This window comes from Sinohyriopsis cumingii, chromosome 3 (genome assembly GCF_028554795.1).
Source record: "Sinohyriopsis cumingii isolate HCF-2022 chromosome 3, ASM2855479v2, whole genome shotgun sequence".
NCBI lineage: Eukaryota > Metazoa > Mollusca > Bivalvia > Unionida > Unionidae > Sinohyriopsis > Sinohyriopsis cumingii.
The window spans coordinates 96,358,372-96,373,657 of record NC_142963.1 but is presented as its reverse complement, the minus strand read 5'-3'; the positions used below and the strand labels follow the sequence as shown (position 1 = coordinate 96,373,657).

The 15,286-nt window shown below is 35.7% G+C and overlaps 1 protein-coding gene across 1 annotated transcript; it reads left to right on the top strand.

The window, feature by feature from the left end:
• The first annotated feature begins 6,843 nt into the window (after positions 1-6,843).
• LOC149803336 (uncharacterized) lies at positions 6,844-14,210 on the top strand. The gene is made up of 6 exons (XM_089951361.1): positions 6,844-7,051; positions 8,541-8,657; positions 9,336-9,417; positions 10,307-10,468; positions 13,171-13,259; positions 13,957-14,210. The coding sequence occupies exons 1-6, from the start codon at positions 6,902-6,904 to the stop codon at positions 14,041-14,043; spliced, it is 687 nt and encodes a 228-aa protein (XP_089807487.1). The 5' UTR covers positions 6,844-6,901; the 3' UTR covers positions 14,044-14,210.
• The last annotated feature ends 1,076 nt before the right edge of the window (positions 14,211-15,286 follow it).

Here is a 15,286-nt window from a genome sequence, read left to right as displayed (position 1 = left end):
TGTTAGATATACCGTTGCATTCGGACGTAACAAGTAAGCGAATATATACGGCACACACCATAAAAACGTACATAGACTGTGACCCAACATTTGTGAACTATGCGACGCTTATTTGAAAATCACCAACAAGGTAGTATTCTATAAATTTTGGCGAACTTAAATGTTTTGTTTTTGTGTGTTTGTGTGTGTGTGTTTTCTTTAAAACTGTCCCTGATATGATTTAGCCACGTTAAATGTCCATTTGTACTGAATATTACCAATGTCAGGTAGTACCTCAGAGTATACTGAGGATAACAAAGGTAGTATCTCAGAGTATACTGAGGATAACAAAGGTAGTGCAGTCTGGTAAATAGCTCATTAAATAGATCTGTCCGTCAATCTTTATCTCTACAACTGCTCCTAAACAACTCAAAGAAATGTTTACAAAACTCGACATATTACCTATTTATCAATATGGTACAGGGGTACGTATTGTTTTTTTCGTCACGTTGTGTCCGAGACAAGGGTCAAAGTTTATATGTACAATTATTTATATTTGTAATTACATTTTCAAGAATCCGACCTCACTTCATTTATACGTAGTCATGGTGAGAACACATATAATACACGTGGAGAATATGGATTTATGACTCCTGTTCACTATCGAAGAGATGGGGTTGAATGGGGTATTATGCGATTTAAAAAGCAAGGAAAGCTCATGTTTTAATCTAAAGATCACTAGCTATTTTCAACGAGCTGGAAGTAATATAAATGGATAAAGTGTAGGATTATGACTTGTCACAACTCAATAAAAGCCATTTATCTATCTCTCGATCTCGATCTCGATATTTTTTGACTGTCTTTGTTATTTCACCTTGTCCGTGTAACCTTGGACCATATGTCTATCTTATCTTGGTCTCAGGTGTGACGCATTTGACCGAAACATTAATTTACATCAACGGTATTGACTCTCAAGGTTGAGATATTGAAATGCATCATGTCCTAAGACCACGTTATCTTTGGGAAGTTTTAAATAATGTAGCGAAATCATTTAGAATGGAATTTAGAAGAATATGCAGTTATCAGAATTAAACCATTAAAAAAATCTCCATTGCTCTGTGCTCGTTTCTTTTCTCAGCATTTGCACCACGGTACTGTATGAGAACCCAAATATGCCAATGTTACCATTGATTATTATATAATTAATACTAGTATTGATTAGTTAATGCGGCCGATGAAAGATCAATTAATTGAAGCTAAAATAATGCACCTGCCAAAACTATATTTTTCACTAATTTGCTTAATCCAAATCTTTACTGGCATGACTTGAAAAGTTAATTTATAACTACATATTTACAATAAAAAGTATTGCTTACGGACCAGGCCAACATAATTCGCGTTACATCAAACGATCTGCCATATCCAGGAAATTTATCAAGATACGCAAATTTTGTTTACCATTTTCTAACGTCGTGTCACAGTAACGACATCCATACGTATTGGTTAAGATACCACGTGTTCCAAGTATTACAATAGTTGCCATAAAAACGTTCATTTTAAGATGGTATATCGAGTTACATAGTTAGAAACCTGTTTTAGATCTTAGGTATCGTATGTTTATTAACGTTCCTTTTGTGTGACAATAACTAATACACGAAGCAAACGTTCACCTATATGCTCGCGCATATGAGGCATCTAACTGCAAAATGCATACTTCGGATCTGCCGTTGCGTTGTTGATAATGATTATTTATATATTTCAAATTACAGACCTATATTTGTATCTGACAGTTTTCAATCATTCAAGATTTGTGATTCAAATTTGCTCAAATACAATTTATTTAAAAAAAGGTCTTGAAAACGATATGAATCAGACCGATTGGAAGAGTACAATAAGACTTTATTTCCAATAAACACGAAGCTAACTGAATTTTTGCTTAGCAATATCGTTCATACTATTGCCCTTGCCAGCAGAAAGACTCTCAGCTCAGAATTCAAGCAATTCTCAAAGCTCTCCTAGAATAACAATTTGAAGGCCTTGCATAAAACTGTGATTATAAATGTCAAGAGTTGGTTCTGAAAGGAAAAACTAAATATAGAAAAGATATATTTTCGCCGGTTATAAAAATGAGAAAACAAGACAAAAATGTGTCAGATTATTTTAAGGAAGTAAATGTTTACATTATTAGTTTTTCAAAGGTAGGTCAAAACCAGTTTTAGAGAGCTAACAATTTATGAGAACAGAAATAGTAAGTATACAAATTTCCATAAGGAAGTTAGTGAAATTGTTCGAACACTGCCTTCCTGTTGTGGAGAATTAGATTATAGCCATATAAAGAGATCTCATCTGTATTTTCGCACGTTGAACCTGTAAAGGCAGGTGGAGTAGCTAGTATAAATTATGAATACCTTAGTTCAGCCTTGGATACCCTTTCAACTTTTTGAAATTACATTTAGGTCAGCCTTGGTTACTCTTTTTCAACTCCGTGGAATTAGAGTTAGGTCAGTTTTGGTTATTCTTTTCAACTCTGTGGAATTACGCTTAGATAAGCTTTGGTTTCTCGTTTCATTTCTGTGTTGATATTTGTGCATATTCCACATCAACTAAAAGAAGGTTTGAAAGACGTTCTAAGACTATAAAAGCTAGACCCAGCTCATCAATTCTCATCCCCGGGAATGGTCTGGGATACACTTTTGCCAAAAACAAAGGTAGACCCTCAATTGCCGACCAGTATCGGTCAGCATCTTTGTGTTGATGGTAGAGTCCGCAACTGGATTTCCATGGCGAGTCATCGTTACTCGCGCGCTAATAATTTCGCATATCGACAAATATGTTGCCTGTTGGCGACTTTGAATGGGCGTAGCCCACATGCATAGACTGGACAAATACATATGAAAGTATGAGAGCAACATTTATTCCAGATATCAGGTACTTCTTCGAGGTGATCTTCAATATCTAATCGAGCTGTATAACACCCACGGTGATTATCCGCTAGGACCGTAAGCGCTGTTGGTGTCTACGGAGTTACAGTCACAGTTCCAGTGTACTCTAGTGGGTGATTCCGGACGCAGGTTTATTAAATGCAAATAAAGAAAATTTATGTGGTCCATATGCTAAACCTCTAGCTGTATTTACAACGAGGAATGCATAGCAACACGATGCATCGAATACTTAGCTTGCGCCATTGTGCCTGGATAGCTCCACACAGCAAGAGCAAAGCGAGTCTGAGGACGGTAGGGAAGAATAGTTTAAAAATGATTTCTTTAAACTCATGAAATTCTTGTACAACTATTGAGAATATGCGACAGCGAATCCACATTGATCATGTTAGGGATAGTGAACAAGATACACTTTGGGGGCTTACTATTGTACACAGAGAGACTTATTGTTCATGGAAATCACATTTTGATGACATATTAGCAGAGATGGCTGAACCAAGTCATTGCAATAAATGTGATACTAACGAGTATCCGAATTATGATCCACGTTTAAGTAAGAACAACAAAAAAAAGCTGTGGGAAAATTCAAAAATAAATGTGCTGGAAAGCCTATCGAGGAATACGTTGCGATTCCATCCCGAAATGTATTTGATCTTGGTTGGCGGTTCCAAAAGCATACAAAAGCAAATAGAATTCTCAGCCTTGATGTCGCGAAGGATCTTCAGCACGATAGATATTTGGAATGCAACGACGTGAATTCGCACTCAGAACTAATCTTATCGAATGGGTGTCTATCGTTGCACCAAAGTAAGCTTTTCCCCGCTAAAGACCAGACGGTGGATATTACCAGATGATATCATGACTTGCGTTCATCCCAAAATTGACACTGGCCAGTAGTTCCGTATCCCCAAGAACGACTTGAAATTCATCTCACATAAATGCTCAGATAGGAGACTTTGTTACTCGTCCATCTGTTGTTGCTAGATGGGATGGTAACGTGTGACTCTCCTGGAAAATCAATTCGGTCTGTGATTTTCAATGCATCGATGGGTCATACCGGGTCAGTAGCACGACGCTGCCAGCGTTCAAGTTCTCACTGTGCATACAGATACCAAACTAATTTGTTTTCGAGTGGGTCTAACGGGGATGCTTGCAAAAGCATTTACTGGTTACAGGCGGAGAATCTCGCAACAGTCTTATATGGAATTGCTTCAGTAGGATCTAACCAAATTGTATGTGTGGATTAATTATTCAGTACTGTATAAGCAAGTGTAGCCGTGTCAACCACTCGAAATATCATTCTTTATGATTTATTACCGATTCCCGAGCATACTGATGCCAGAATAGATGTAATGTTAACCTTCAAGTGCATTTTTTTAGCCTTCAAACAGCAGTGTTGTTGGTCTTACTACAGGCGCTTAAGAGACTGAATAATTGGTGAAGAGATCCTACTGAGGATTTTCTTGGTGACCAAGCGTGATTCTAAAACTGACATAAATGAACACAACCTTACACTATATCATCTCGATCCTATCCTCAAAGTATGCGATTGATGTTAAACAGTCATCATTGAGAACGGCTCTCGCTTGGTCTGAAGATATTAATAACATTCCAGAGAATAAACGAATTTTGCGTGCATGGACTCCACGGTACCAGTAACAATATCGCGCCAGACATTGTCAGCATTGCCTCAGAGATTCGGGTTAATCTTACCTGACCGCTATTAGTGTACACAGCGTTATGCATTATTTGGGTTTCCCCCGACTGAGCCCCCTGATGGATGTGCGGGGATACAATGCAGCTTTCTCCGACACAATCAACTGGAATTGTTCTCGTGTGGCAAACCCAAACGCAACTTACCGGCTTAATGTGGTCAAACAAAAGAACACATCGGTGACAATAAAATTAGCCAAGTCAGATGTAGCACAAATACAAAGACTGGTGGAATATTTCCATTCCTTGCACCCATGGCAACGTTGTTGGGGTTTGCAGCTACCAACGTTGCACAAATGATTGTGTTTAGGGGCCACTGTTGCATTCAACAATACCGTTGCAAACTCGAATGGACGGCCCAATAATTGAGCTGCTGGTTGTCAAAGCACTGCATATACTTGAGCGTTCATCATCTCCGCAAATGCTTATTCATTTCACATTATCACTCAGAAAATACACTTAATTAAAGATGTTGTTGTCGCGGTGCGAGGCGCCGTCGCTATAAACATGGCCGAAATAAACCAAATTGGTTACAAGAGAGACTCTGGCATGTTGGTGGCTTTTATTAAAGGCTGAACTCATGCTTTCGAACATGTGTGGATTCAAAGATTGCAGAGTTGTCCTCACCACGATGTGTAGAAACTTCATAGGATGTTGTTGTTTGTTGTTGTAGGGTTTAACGCCATTTTCCAGCACACGAAAGGCTATACATGGCGGCCAGTATTAATGGTGGAGGAAGAACCCGGGAAAACCCCAGAAAGAACCACCGACCCACAGGAAGCTACTGGCAAGCTTTCTCACATACCCACATTAGCCGAATCCTAGACTCGAACCCACGCAGACAGAGGTGAGATGGCAGTGATCCGTAACGGAAAGCGCTTTAGACAACTCGGCCACTCGGGGCCCCTCATAGGATGTACTGAGTGGAATATCAACTAGAAAACGATCTGAAATTATATGGCAAATGATAACCATTGTTTTAAAAAATAACTAAATTAGGATTTCCATTTCAGTAAAACAATTATCTGCTACGATGCTTGAAAAACTTAATTTTATCAAGTACATTCGTTACAAGATAGAATCTTGTTTTGACTTAATTAAATTTGACATTTAGGTAAATTTGCTCAAATTTTATAAGAAATTTAGTATGATTATTTACCATTACATTTATTGATGCTTTTTATTTTAATTGTTCTTATGGTATATTATATACATTGTATGTTCGAATTGTAATAAACACTGAATATTTCTCAAAGCTTTATTTAAACGTCAATGGATAACTTAGAGTTTTAAAATATAATGCTGAATATTAAATCAATAAAAGGTCTTGAACTCAGTCATATTAGTATTCCATAGAAATGCACACCCACGCTGTAATATTAATTTAATTTAATGAGTGGTTCAGCATAGAAAGCGATGCAAATGATTGTTTATGAAAACCCAGACATAATTTGATGATTCACTGAGTGAGCCTCAAGAACGTGCATACGGTTCACTGACAGTACTCTCAGACATTTACATGAATACTTAATTCATTTCTTGGTCTCGAATTGTCTGATCAGAAAGATTTTCTGGTCAATAAGCTAAAACAAGTTTGTTTAATTCGTTAATAATTATAATTGGCTGCTATAAAATTGACTCTATTTACTGAAGAAAAAGAAACAACAACAACAAGGGACACTTTAGTCTCCCCCTTAACATCGGTTTATTTTGTTTTAAACATCGTGAACTAGTTTCAAATTGATTTAGGAATCTATGCATCCATTTACAAACTAAAGTATTTTCAAACCAAATTGACCTTATCAACAGTACGTCATATCTCCCACTTGGCAGCATTGTATGCCTGTGTCTATTTAGATAGTACTAATGATAAGTCATGTTATATATCTATAGTAATATTCATATGTATTGATAATTTTTGTTTCAAATTATATAAAAATAACTTGCAATTTTCCTTTCATGACCATATAAATATGTATACTATCAGAAAGATGAAAATACAAAATACTTATGTTCGAGAATACGTCATTATAGTTATATCCTTGACAGAATGTCAAGTTCAATTTTGTCCGCCATTTGACTTCATCGCCAGGATATTGTGATATTTCAATAACAAGTGTTAACACCATCCCACGTTCGCTGTAAGATGACTCAAATGGTCGGGAATTATTCCATATGCTTATCGTGACCTAAACTATATATAAGAACATCTTGGCTTTGCTACCACATACCTAACGTTCGAGATCTCAGAATACTCCAAACCGGTAAAGATGTTCACATTAGCCTTGTTATTGGCACTATTTGTCGGGGCCTTTGGTCAAACCCCAACGCGATGCTGCTACAGCCATAAATTTGATGGTGTCCTTATGGAGGTTGGTGCATCATTACCACTTGGCTCATCTATGCCGGAAATATTTGATGTAAGTACTTAGTTTTCATGATTTTGTGATTATTCATGTGTGTAAGTGTGCTGTGTGTGCGTGCGCGCGCGCGCGCGTTTGTGTGTGTGTGTGTGTGTGTGTGTGTGTGTGTGTCTTATATAAGAGTGCAAGTGTGTATTCATTACGAGATAAAGTTTTGTAGATCGTCAGAAAAGAATAATAATAATTTCAATAATTTTTCAATCAGCGTGATAAATGTAAGTGGTGAGAATGAATTTTCAATAAGATTATGTTCGACATTTCACTGCGTCGCTTTAATTAACTTTTGTTTTCGTTTGGTTGCTCTACTTTTCGTTCCAAATTTATGTATCAAAAGCTTGTAATACATGTGTAAGGCATATATGAAAAATAAAACAAACATGAAAGGGTATTCTCTAAGTACTTTCCATCTTTTATTATCATGCAAATGTTACAACAGCTCAAGTGGAAATATTCCATTAATAACTGATAAATATCGAATAATAATCTGTAAGATTTTAAACGTCTTATTTATTTGGAAAGACGCATTGCATTGTCCTTGTCATATATTTGTCTCTATTTTAAAATACTGATATGCTGCACGATACTGAATAACTATACAGTTTCCAATAAAAATTTAATTTTCAATTATTGCAGTTATTATTGAAATAAAATGCAAACCATTATTCCGACAACCTACAGAGCAACGGAAATGGATCTTCCCATCACCTTCCTTCTCCTGAAAGGCAACTAGTACATCAGATAACGTTACTGACACTAATAAATAGAGGACGGCCGATTTTAGTAGAAATGATTCAGTGACATAGGGACTCTAATAATGATTCAGTGACATAGGGACTCTAAAAGTGATTCAGTGACATAGGGACTCTAAAAATGATTCAGTGACATAGGGACTCTAAAAAAATTATATCTCATTATACTACTGAGCTTGTCTGAAAATAAATTTTCTTTTTTTGTCACTACAACATTACATGATGTGAGTGTTCAGGAACAGCTCTGCTCAGAATGCTGATATTTTTAGTCACAGGTGGTAGAAATGTAGCCTCACCGGACGTACCGCCACCGTCGGCCTTGTAAATTGGTAACAATGTGTATTTTGTGTAAGTCCGAAATCTATAATTTATTTGAATCAATCATAGTGTCTTACGTTTCCTTGTTCAAGGGGCTGTCTTCCGTCGCCAAGAGATGTGATTTCAGAAAGTAGTGTCCAGACCCTACTCCTCGCTTTGTCTGCAAATAAATGTTTTAAAACATATATTCAATAGAATAGTATTCTCCTTTCCCGACATGCCAACGGATTTAATCGACTTCCTGTTTCTAAACATTTGAACTGAGTTACATGTCAGTGATATCCAAATTGTTCGTAAATAATAAGTCCGATATAGAACCCAATCTGCATTGTAAGGAATAGGTATAAAACGCACACGTAGTCGTCTTTGAGTAAAATGTATACATTCATCATCAGAGAACCTATTATTGTGTCTTCCAGGCGAGTAATGGAATTTCCTACAACTTTGATGAAAAAGTAATGTGGTTGAATAGATCTCAGCTCAACACTACAAGCGGAAAGTGGGATCATATTACAATCCTAAGGCAATATAAAGAGGTAACGCTATTTTGTTTTCGCGTTTTGTTGGTTTCTTAGAATCCATTACAACAGCTGCTTGTTTTAAGTGATGTCAAAGTTTTAAGCAACATGTAGTATCCTGTTTGCCTTAAACAATTGCATGGTTAAGGTCACTAGTTCAAATTCTTATTTATACCAATTGTTAACTTACAACTTTAAAGTTCTATTTTTTAGTATTGTATGTATATTATTAGAGTCAACGTCCAAAAATATTCATACTATTCGATTTAAACTCGACTTATGACAGAATATAAGTTTTACCCAGAAATTTGGAAATGATACGACTAACGCGTTTGTTTGCCGATAGAATAAATGCTTTCAACGCACATTAAAAATTTGAATAAATGAGTGAAACACAAACCTTTCATTTCCATATTTAGAAATGGTTCGCAAAATTACCTCCAAGAATTTATTGTTCCTATAATTTCGGTAATATCTTACAAATAAAATACTTAGGAAGAATTTGGGGAAAAAAGCTAGCTCTCCTTGGGAAGGACAAAACTGTTGACACATATATGAAATAGAGCTATTTTATGGAAAATAATAGTTACAGTAATTACGTAAATGTCTACAAAGAAACGCGCTAAACATATATTTTGGCCAGAACTGAAATGTTGAGACCATGTATTTTACAGTCTTTTCTATTTTGTTCTGCAGTCCAAGGAATATATTGTTCAAAATGGACAGTGTTACTCTCAAAGATTAGATCCCGATTCTATAACGCCCCCTTGTGTACCAGGTAACATTCATTTCTTAAATTACAAATCTATGTAGGTTATTGCTTAGCTGTACATGTATGTATGTATGTATGTATATATGTATGTATGTATGTATGTATGTATGTATGTATGTATGTATGTATGTATGTATGTATGTCTGTATGTATGTATGTATGTATGTGTGCATGCTTGTATGTATGTATGTATGTATGTAGGTAGGTAGGTATGAATGTATGTATGTATGTAGGTACTGTATGTATGTATGTATGTATGTATGTATGTAGGTAGGTAGGTAGGTAGGTATGAATGTATGTATGTAGGTAGGTATTGTATGTATGTATGTATGCATGTATGTATGTATGTATGTATGTATGTATGTATGTATGTATGTATGTAGGTATTGTATGTATGTATGTATGTATGTATGTATGTATGTGACCGCTCCGGTGGCCAAAGTGGTTAGAGCGTCCGCATCGGAAGCGGGAGGTCGTGGGTTCGAACCCCGGTCGAGTCATACCAGAGACTTACAAAAATGGTACTAACAGCTGCCTCGCTTGGCGCTCAGCATTAAGAGGTTAGTGTTAGGACTGGTCGGCCTGGTGTCAGGATAATGTGACTGGGTGGGACATCATGCTACGCGTCTGCGTCATGATGCCCCAGTGCTAGACATCACTATAAACTACCAAACTGCAGACATCGTAGCGATATGGCTGAAAAATTGTTAAAGCTACGTTAAAAATCCTAATCACACACACACACACATGTATGTATGTATGTATGTATGTATGTATGTATGTATGTATGTATGTATGTATGTATGTATGTTTTCTCATTACAGTAATAATAGTACCTGTCATGAAATATTTAAGTACAAATCCAAGTATTAATTAAACGGTATCTACTTTTCAGATAGTTTAAATTACGGCGGTTCCTATGTGGTTGGGTCGGGAGACAGTGCAGTGAAGGTTAACCACTGGCGTGGCAATATTAACGGAACCACTGTGTCTCTAACTCTCCAAGCAAGCGATTGCACACCGATCAGTGAATCCATTTATGGTGTCATAGGATCATGTAGGCTTTCTCTCTCTCTCTCTCTCTCTCTCTGTAATTGCAATTACAGTCCATTTGCTTTGGCTTCCTAATACAATTATTGACAGCAGGAATTAAACATTACATTTTGGCATTAAAAAACCCTGAAGAATTATCTACGAGAATATTCTGTTCGGCATAGAACGACATTCGTAGTACGAAGAATGGTTCGCATACTAAAGCTGTATCCATTGTTCAATCGAGTCGATTGCTCAAGACACATACAATGTCTTATTCGGGAATTTTTTTTTTGAGATTAAATCAATACAAATCTGGAATAATTTACTTATTCTAATTTCAAAGTATTTTTGCAATGAATATTGGCTAACCTAACCGTATTTTATGAAGCAATTTTTCTTTACTTTCTTTCTCTGACGATGGTGTACTGATAATGCGCGATACTATATCGAGCACCAACTTATATACCTCGTGCACTCGTCTTCGCATTCAAAATTGAACCAATCACTTTAGGTGATAATCATTCCATATTACGCACGAGAGTTGGTTTTCCGTAGCTTTAAATAATGGTTCTCAGGCTTATCTGAAAAATATCTAACACGAATACTAACACAATTTCCTAATCTCCTGCGTATGTTTTTCGTGACTTTGTATTAAAAAAAATGTAAATTGCATAGAGACTGTTTTTCGATGGGGAGTTGGATACGGGTTGTCTATATGCACGTCACGTGAATGTATTTAGGTTGGTTTTAGAATGCGTGGTTTACATCAGTCACGAAATCCCAAAAAGTACCCCTGGACCAAAGGATAATCCACACAATCCACAAAAGTGTTACACATGAACCACAAGTGATTCCACGCAATCCACACGATGTCGTACACCCAGACCACGAGTGAATCCACTTAAATATCTGACCTAGCCATCTCTACACCAGTCTTTGAAAACAGCTGAGAATTTTAGGTGATTTAAATCGAAAGTGTTTTATGCTGCACACACCGAGTTGTTAGAGTTGTAAGAAAGCAAACTGTGTCCTTAGAGGAAAATTGCAGTTTTATTACTTCATTTCAGATAAAGTGCAATAATATGTTTCAAAAGCTTGAATAACTGTCATTTTCAAAATAGCTGATGAACAGAAACGTTTTCTTTTTGGAATAGTCTGAATGACTTCGCACTTCTAAAGGATCAATGTTTATGTAGCGTTTTAGTGGAAGTATACGATGGCGTTTTCCTAGATCTGAGGAAAACAATTCCTTTTTTTTTGTCGTTGTTACTGTTTAGTTTCTTTTAAATAAAAAATATATTTAATTTCGGATAAACACATTTAATAGTGATATGAATATTTGGTAATTGCGGAAAATGTTTTTGACATGTTCATTGCAACCGCCACTGCCACTTGGCATAATTCTGAACAACGATATGATAATTATAAAATACTTTGTATAAACGAAACCTATTTGACCATACTCTGTTCCTTGACAAGCGCCTTTGCCAATCACATAGTCAGCATGTATTTGGGAAAGATTATAGAACTTTTCCATAATCTGCTAGTACTCATCGGTACTCGGTCGATGGTAATACTGGTGGCACGTACCACATTATTCTGTCACTGTACCGGTGTTTCAGTAGATTCCGTCAGTAATGAATGTGCCGAATCCTGCTACAAATATAATGATATTAACAGAATGTTTTCATTCTTCCTGACAAAAGAAATTCCGAATTATTATTATTTCTTTCTTCTTGCAAAACTTGGATTTTCAGAAATTAATTTTGAATATTATAAATAAAATTAAATGTATGATACTTAATTACAAGTTTGGCACATGTCACGTATGTCTTTATTGTGGCCAAATAGGATGTTGTGAAAGATATTTGGGACAAATCCAACTTCTGCAGAAATAACAAAACGAATCTTTTTGTTTAGTTCTTTGCTAGTAAGTGCTAATGTGTGAAGTGAAGTACAAATATTCCTTTGTAAGACTGGTAATCGTCTATATATTTTTTATAGCAATTACTTTTTATTTGAATTTTACGTAATTTGTCATGTCCGCTAAATATTTTATCATCTTTTCAGTAATAGTGTTTCATGCTTACTAGCCCTCTCTGATAAATATCTTGCCCGGAGATTCGCATCCTAAGCAAAGTTTTCCTGCTCATTATATCAATGGTGCAGATAGTAAACTGTAGGCTTAGGTTCCTATTTTTACCAACAATCTCAAAATGTCAGCATAATCTCTTTTACAATGTGTGGGCTACTACGTCATTATCCCACTTTAGTTATATTTTTGTTGATACAAGATTTACAACAATTAACACATAGCAAATTCATGTACCATAGGGTACTGACCATTTAATTAGAGCTGGATGCTTTTCTATCCTCCCAAAGAATGCAATGGATATAAAGTTATTTTGCCATAAATCATGGTAAAATATTTTATCCAGCTAGAGACAAACTGATATTTTTTGTATTAAAGTGTCAGATCCCTGCCGCAGAGCATTCAAATATTGGTCCTTAATATCGTTACGGCATACCGTAGTATGTATTGCGATACGTTCAGTAATACGGCTGTATGGCGGTACAACATTTTTTAGTGGTACCCAGGTCTAATAATGGGTGATGGTTCATCATAGGCCGCAGTCAATGCAAACTGTAATCAGCACACTGTTAAGTTTCAATGTGTGATTTGTCCACTTTCCTTTTAACATTATCTTTTAATTTCTTTTCCAGCACATACCGTTATGTCTTATGTCTTTGCTAACTTAAAACCATCAGTAGCTCACCCTGCCAATTTCCATAGGCCAGCAATTTGCGCACATGTAAGTACTTTTATAATAACTATCAATAGTAGTGGTGGTAGTAGTAGTAGTAGTAGTAGTAGTAGCAGTAAAAGGTAATTACGACGGTGAAAACAATGATGACGGCGGCGGTGAACACATTTGCACATATCAGTAAATAATGAGTATGATCATTTGTACTTTCTAGTAATGCATACGCGATCGACTCCGGTCGATTCCTATAAACCACGCTATGTTTAATACGAGTTTTCACACACACACACGCACACACACACACACACACACACACACACACACACACACACACACACACACACTTTTTCAATTTGTACAATATTCCTGGAATCACAAACTGAAAACTCAACATTTCTATCTTTCTGCTGAGTATTCGTTTTAAATTTTGTCTGGTAAGTCAATTAGCGCTCAAGGAAAAACCAACTGATAATGGTCACTTTGTATTTCAATGGCCATTTGAAAGAGATAAAAAAAGAAAACACAAAACTTCTCAAAAAAGAAAGAAAGGAAAGGCCAAGAGAGAGAGAGAGAGAGAGAGAGAGAGAGAGAGAGAGAGAAGAGTTGGGGTGGGGCAGCAAAGCTCTTATAATTGTTTGATTGATTGAATGATTCGTTCATTAATAGGGTGTGGTCTATTGCAATTTTGAATCTACCGAATTTTTAATTTATTTCTAGAACGACCTTTGTTCATTTCTCCATACAGGCTATTCCACTAGATGCTGTTGGCAAGAGAGATCTGGAAGAAATGGTTGAGAAAATCGACTCCTCTTTGGTTCCCTTTTTCCTGTAAATTGTTAATGCGACACCGTTTTCGGGAAACTCCGATTAGTACAGCTGTGTTCACATAAACTGGTACAACCATCTGTGCGACAAATACCATAGGCTTTGACTATTGTAAATGTTACTCATCTGTTAGCTCCTTAAGTTGATATTATAATAAAATTAGTTTCACGTTAAGATTTTGCTTTTCTTTTATTAACCAAAGAAAATATTTTAAAAGAAAGAAAGCTGAGTACAGGACAACTATATTACTAACATGATTGTTTTGGTGACTAAAAGTATGCTTGCGGATAACCTGTTCTTGTTGTTTATTTATCATTGCAAAATAGAATTGTCCAACATTTGTTGTGGTCGTGGCGCTAGCGAAAGAATCATTTGTATATAATACATAGGATTCATACAGGATAGCTTATATTATAGGCACCTAAACTATTGCATATGATTCTGATAAGGTTGTTTATGTTATATTTTGTGGATTATATTATACGCACTTAAATTGTTGCATATATTATAGGGTTGTTATGTTTTATAGGATGGTTGATATTACGCGTACCTAAACTATCGCATAATATTCTTATCGGGTTGTTGTGTTATATAGAGTGGTTTATATTACACGCACTTAAACTAGTGCATAACATTTTTATAGGTTGTTGTGTTATATAGAGTGGTTTATATTACACGCACTTAATCTATTTCAGAATATATAGGGTGGTTGACGTTATACGCTTCTAAACTAATGCAAAGGATTATGATAGGCAAGCATAATGTTACCATATTATAACGGTTGTCCAATCCATTCCACGACTTATATCGCAGACCATCGCACAAGTTAAACCGTTGAATTAATCAGTTAAATTATATATTTTGTGTTTTGTCATTTGTAAGTCACGTCTGCAGTGATTAGCGTGGTCCACCTCTTTCTATCTTCTTAAGTTATAAAAACACAGTCTCAAAACATAGTATAATAATATATTGCACACACACACACACACACACACACACACACACACACACATATATATATATATATATATATATATATATATATATATATATATATATATATATATATAGTATTGTTGCAACTATATGGTCTTAAACTAAGTAACAGAAACGAGCAATAACCAACAAATTTGGTAAGATTAAAGAAATAAACTATTTCCCTGAAATATAAAGAGAAAATTTAAAAAGAACTACAGTGTTGTGAATTAAATCCCAAATAGTCCTAAGTTTTCTTTCAGAAGTTCCAGTTG

What these genes read in the sequence shown, in the direction of transcription:
- LOC149803336 (XM_089951361.1), top strand. Translation starts at nt 6,902, where the DNA reads ATGTTCACATTAGCCTTGTTATTGGCACTATTTGTCGGGGCCTTTGGT. An exon ending in TCCTAAGGCAATATAAAGAG is followed by an intron (nt 8,658 to 9,335) that starts GTAACGCTATTT and finishes TTTGTTCTGCAG; the next exon opens with TCCAAGGAATATATTGTTCA. An exon ending in TTATGGTGTCATAGGATCAT is followed by an intron (nt 10,469 to 13,170) that starts GTAGGCTTTCTC and finishes TTTCTTTTCCAG; the next exon opens with CACATACCGTTATGTCTTAT.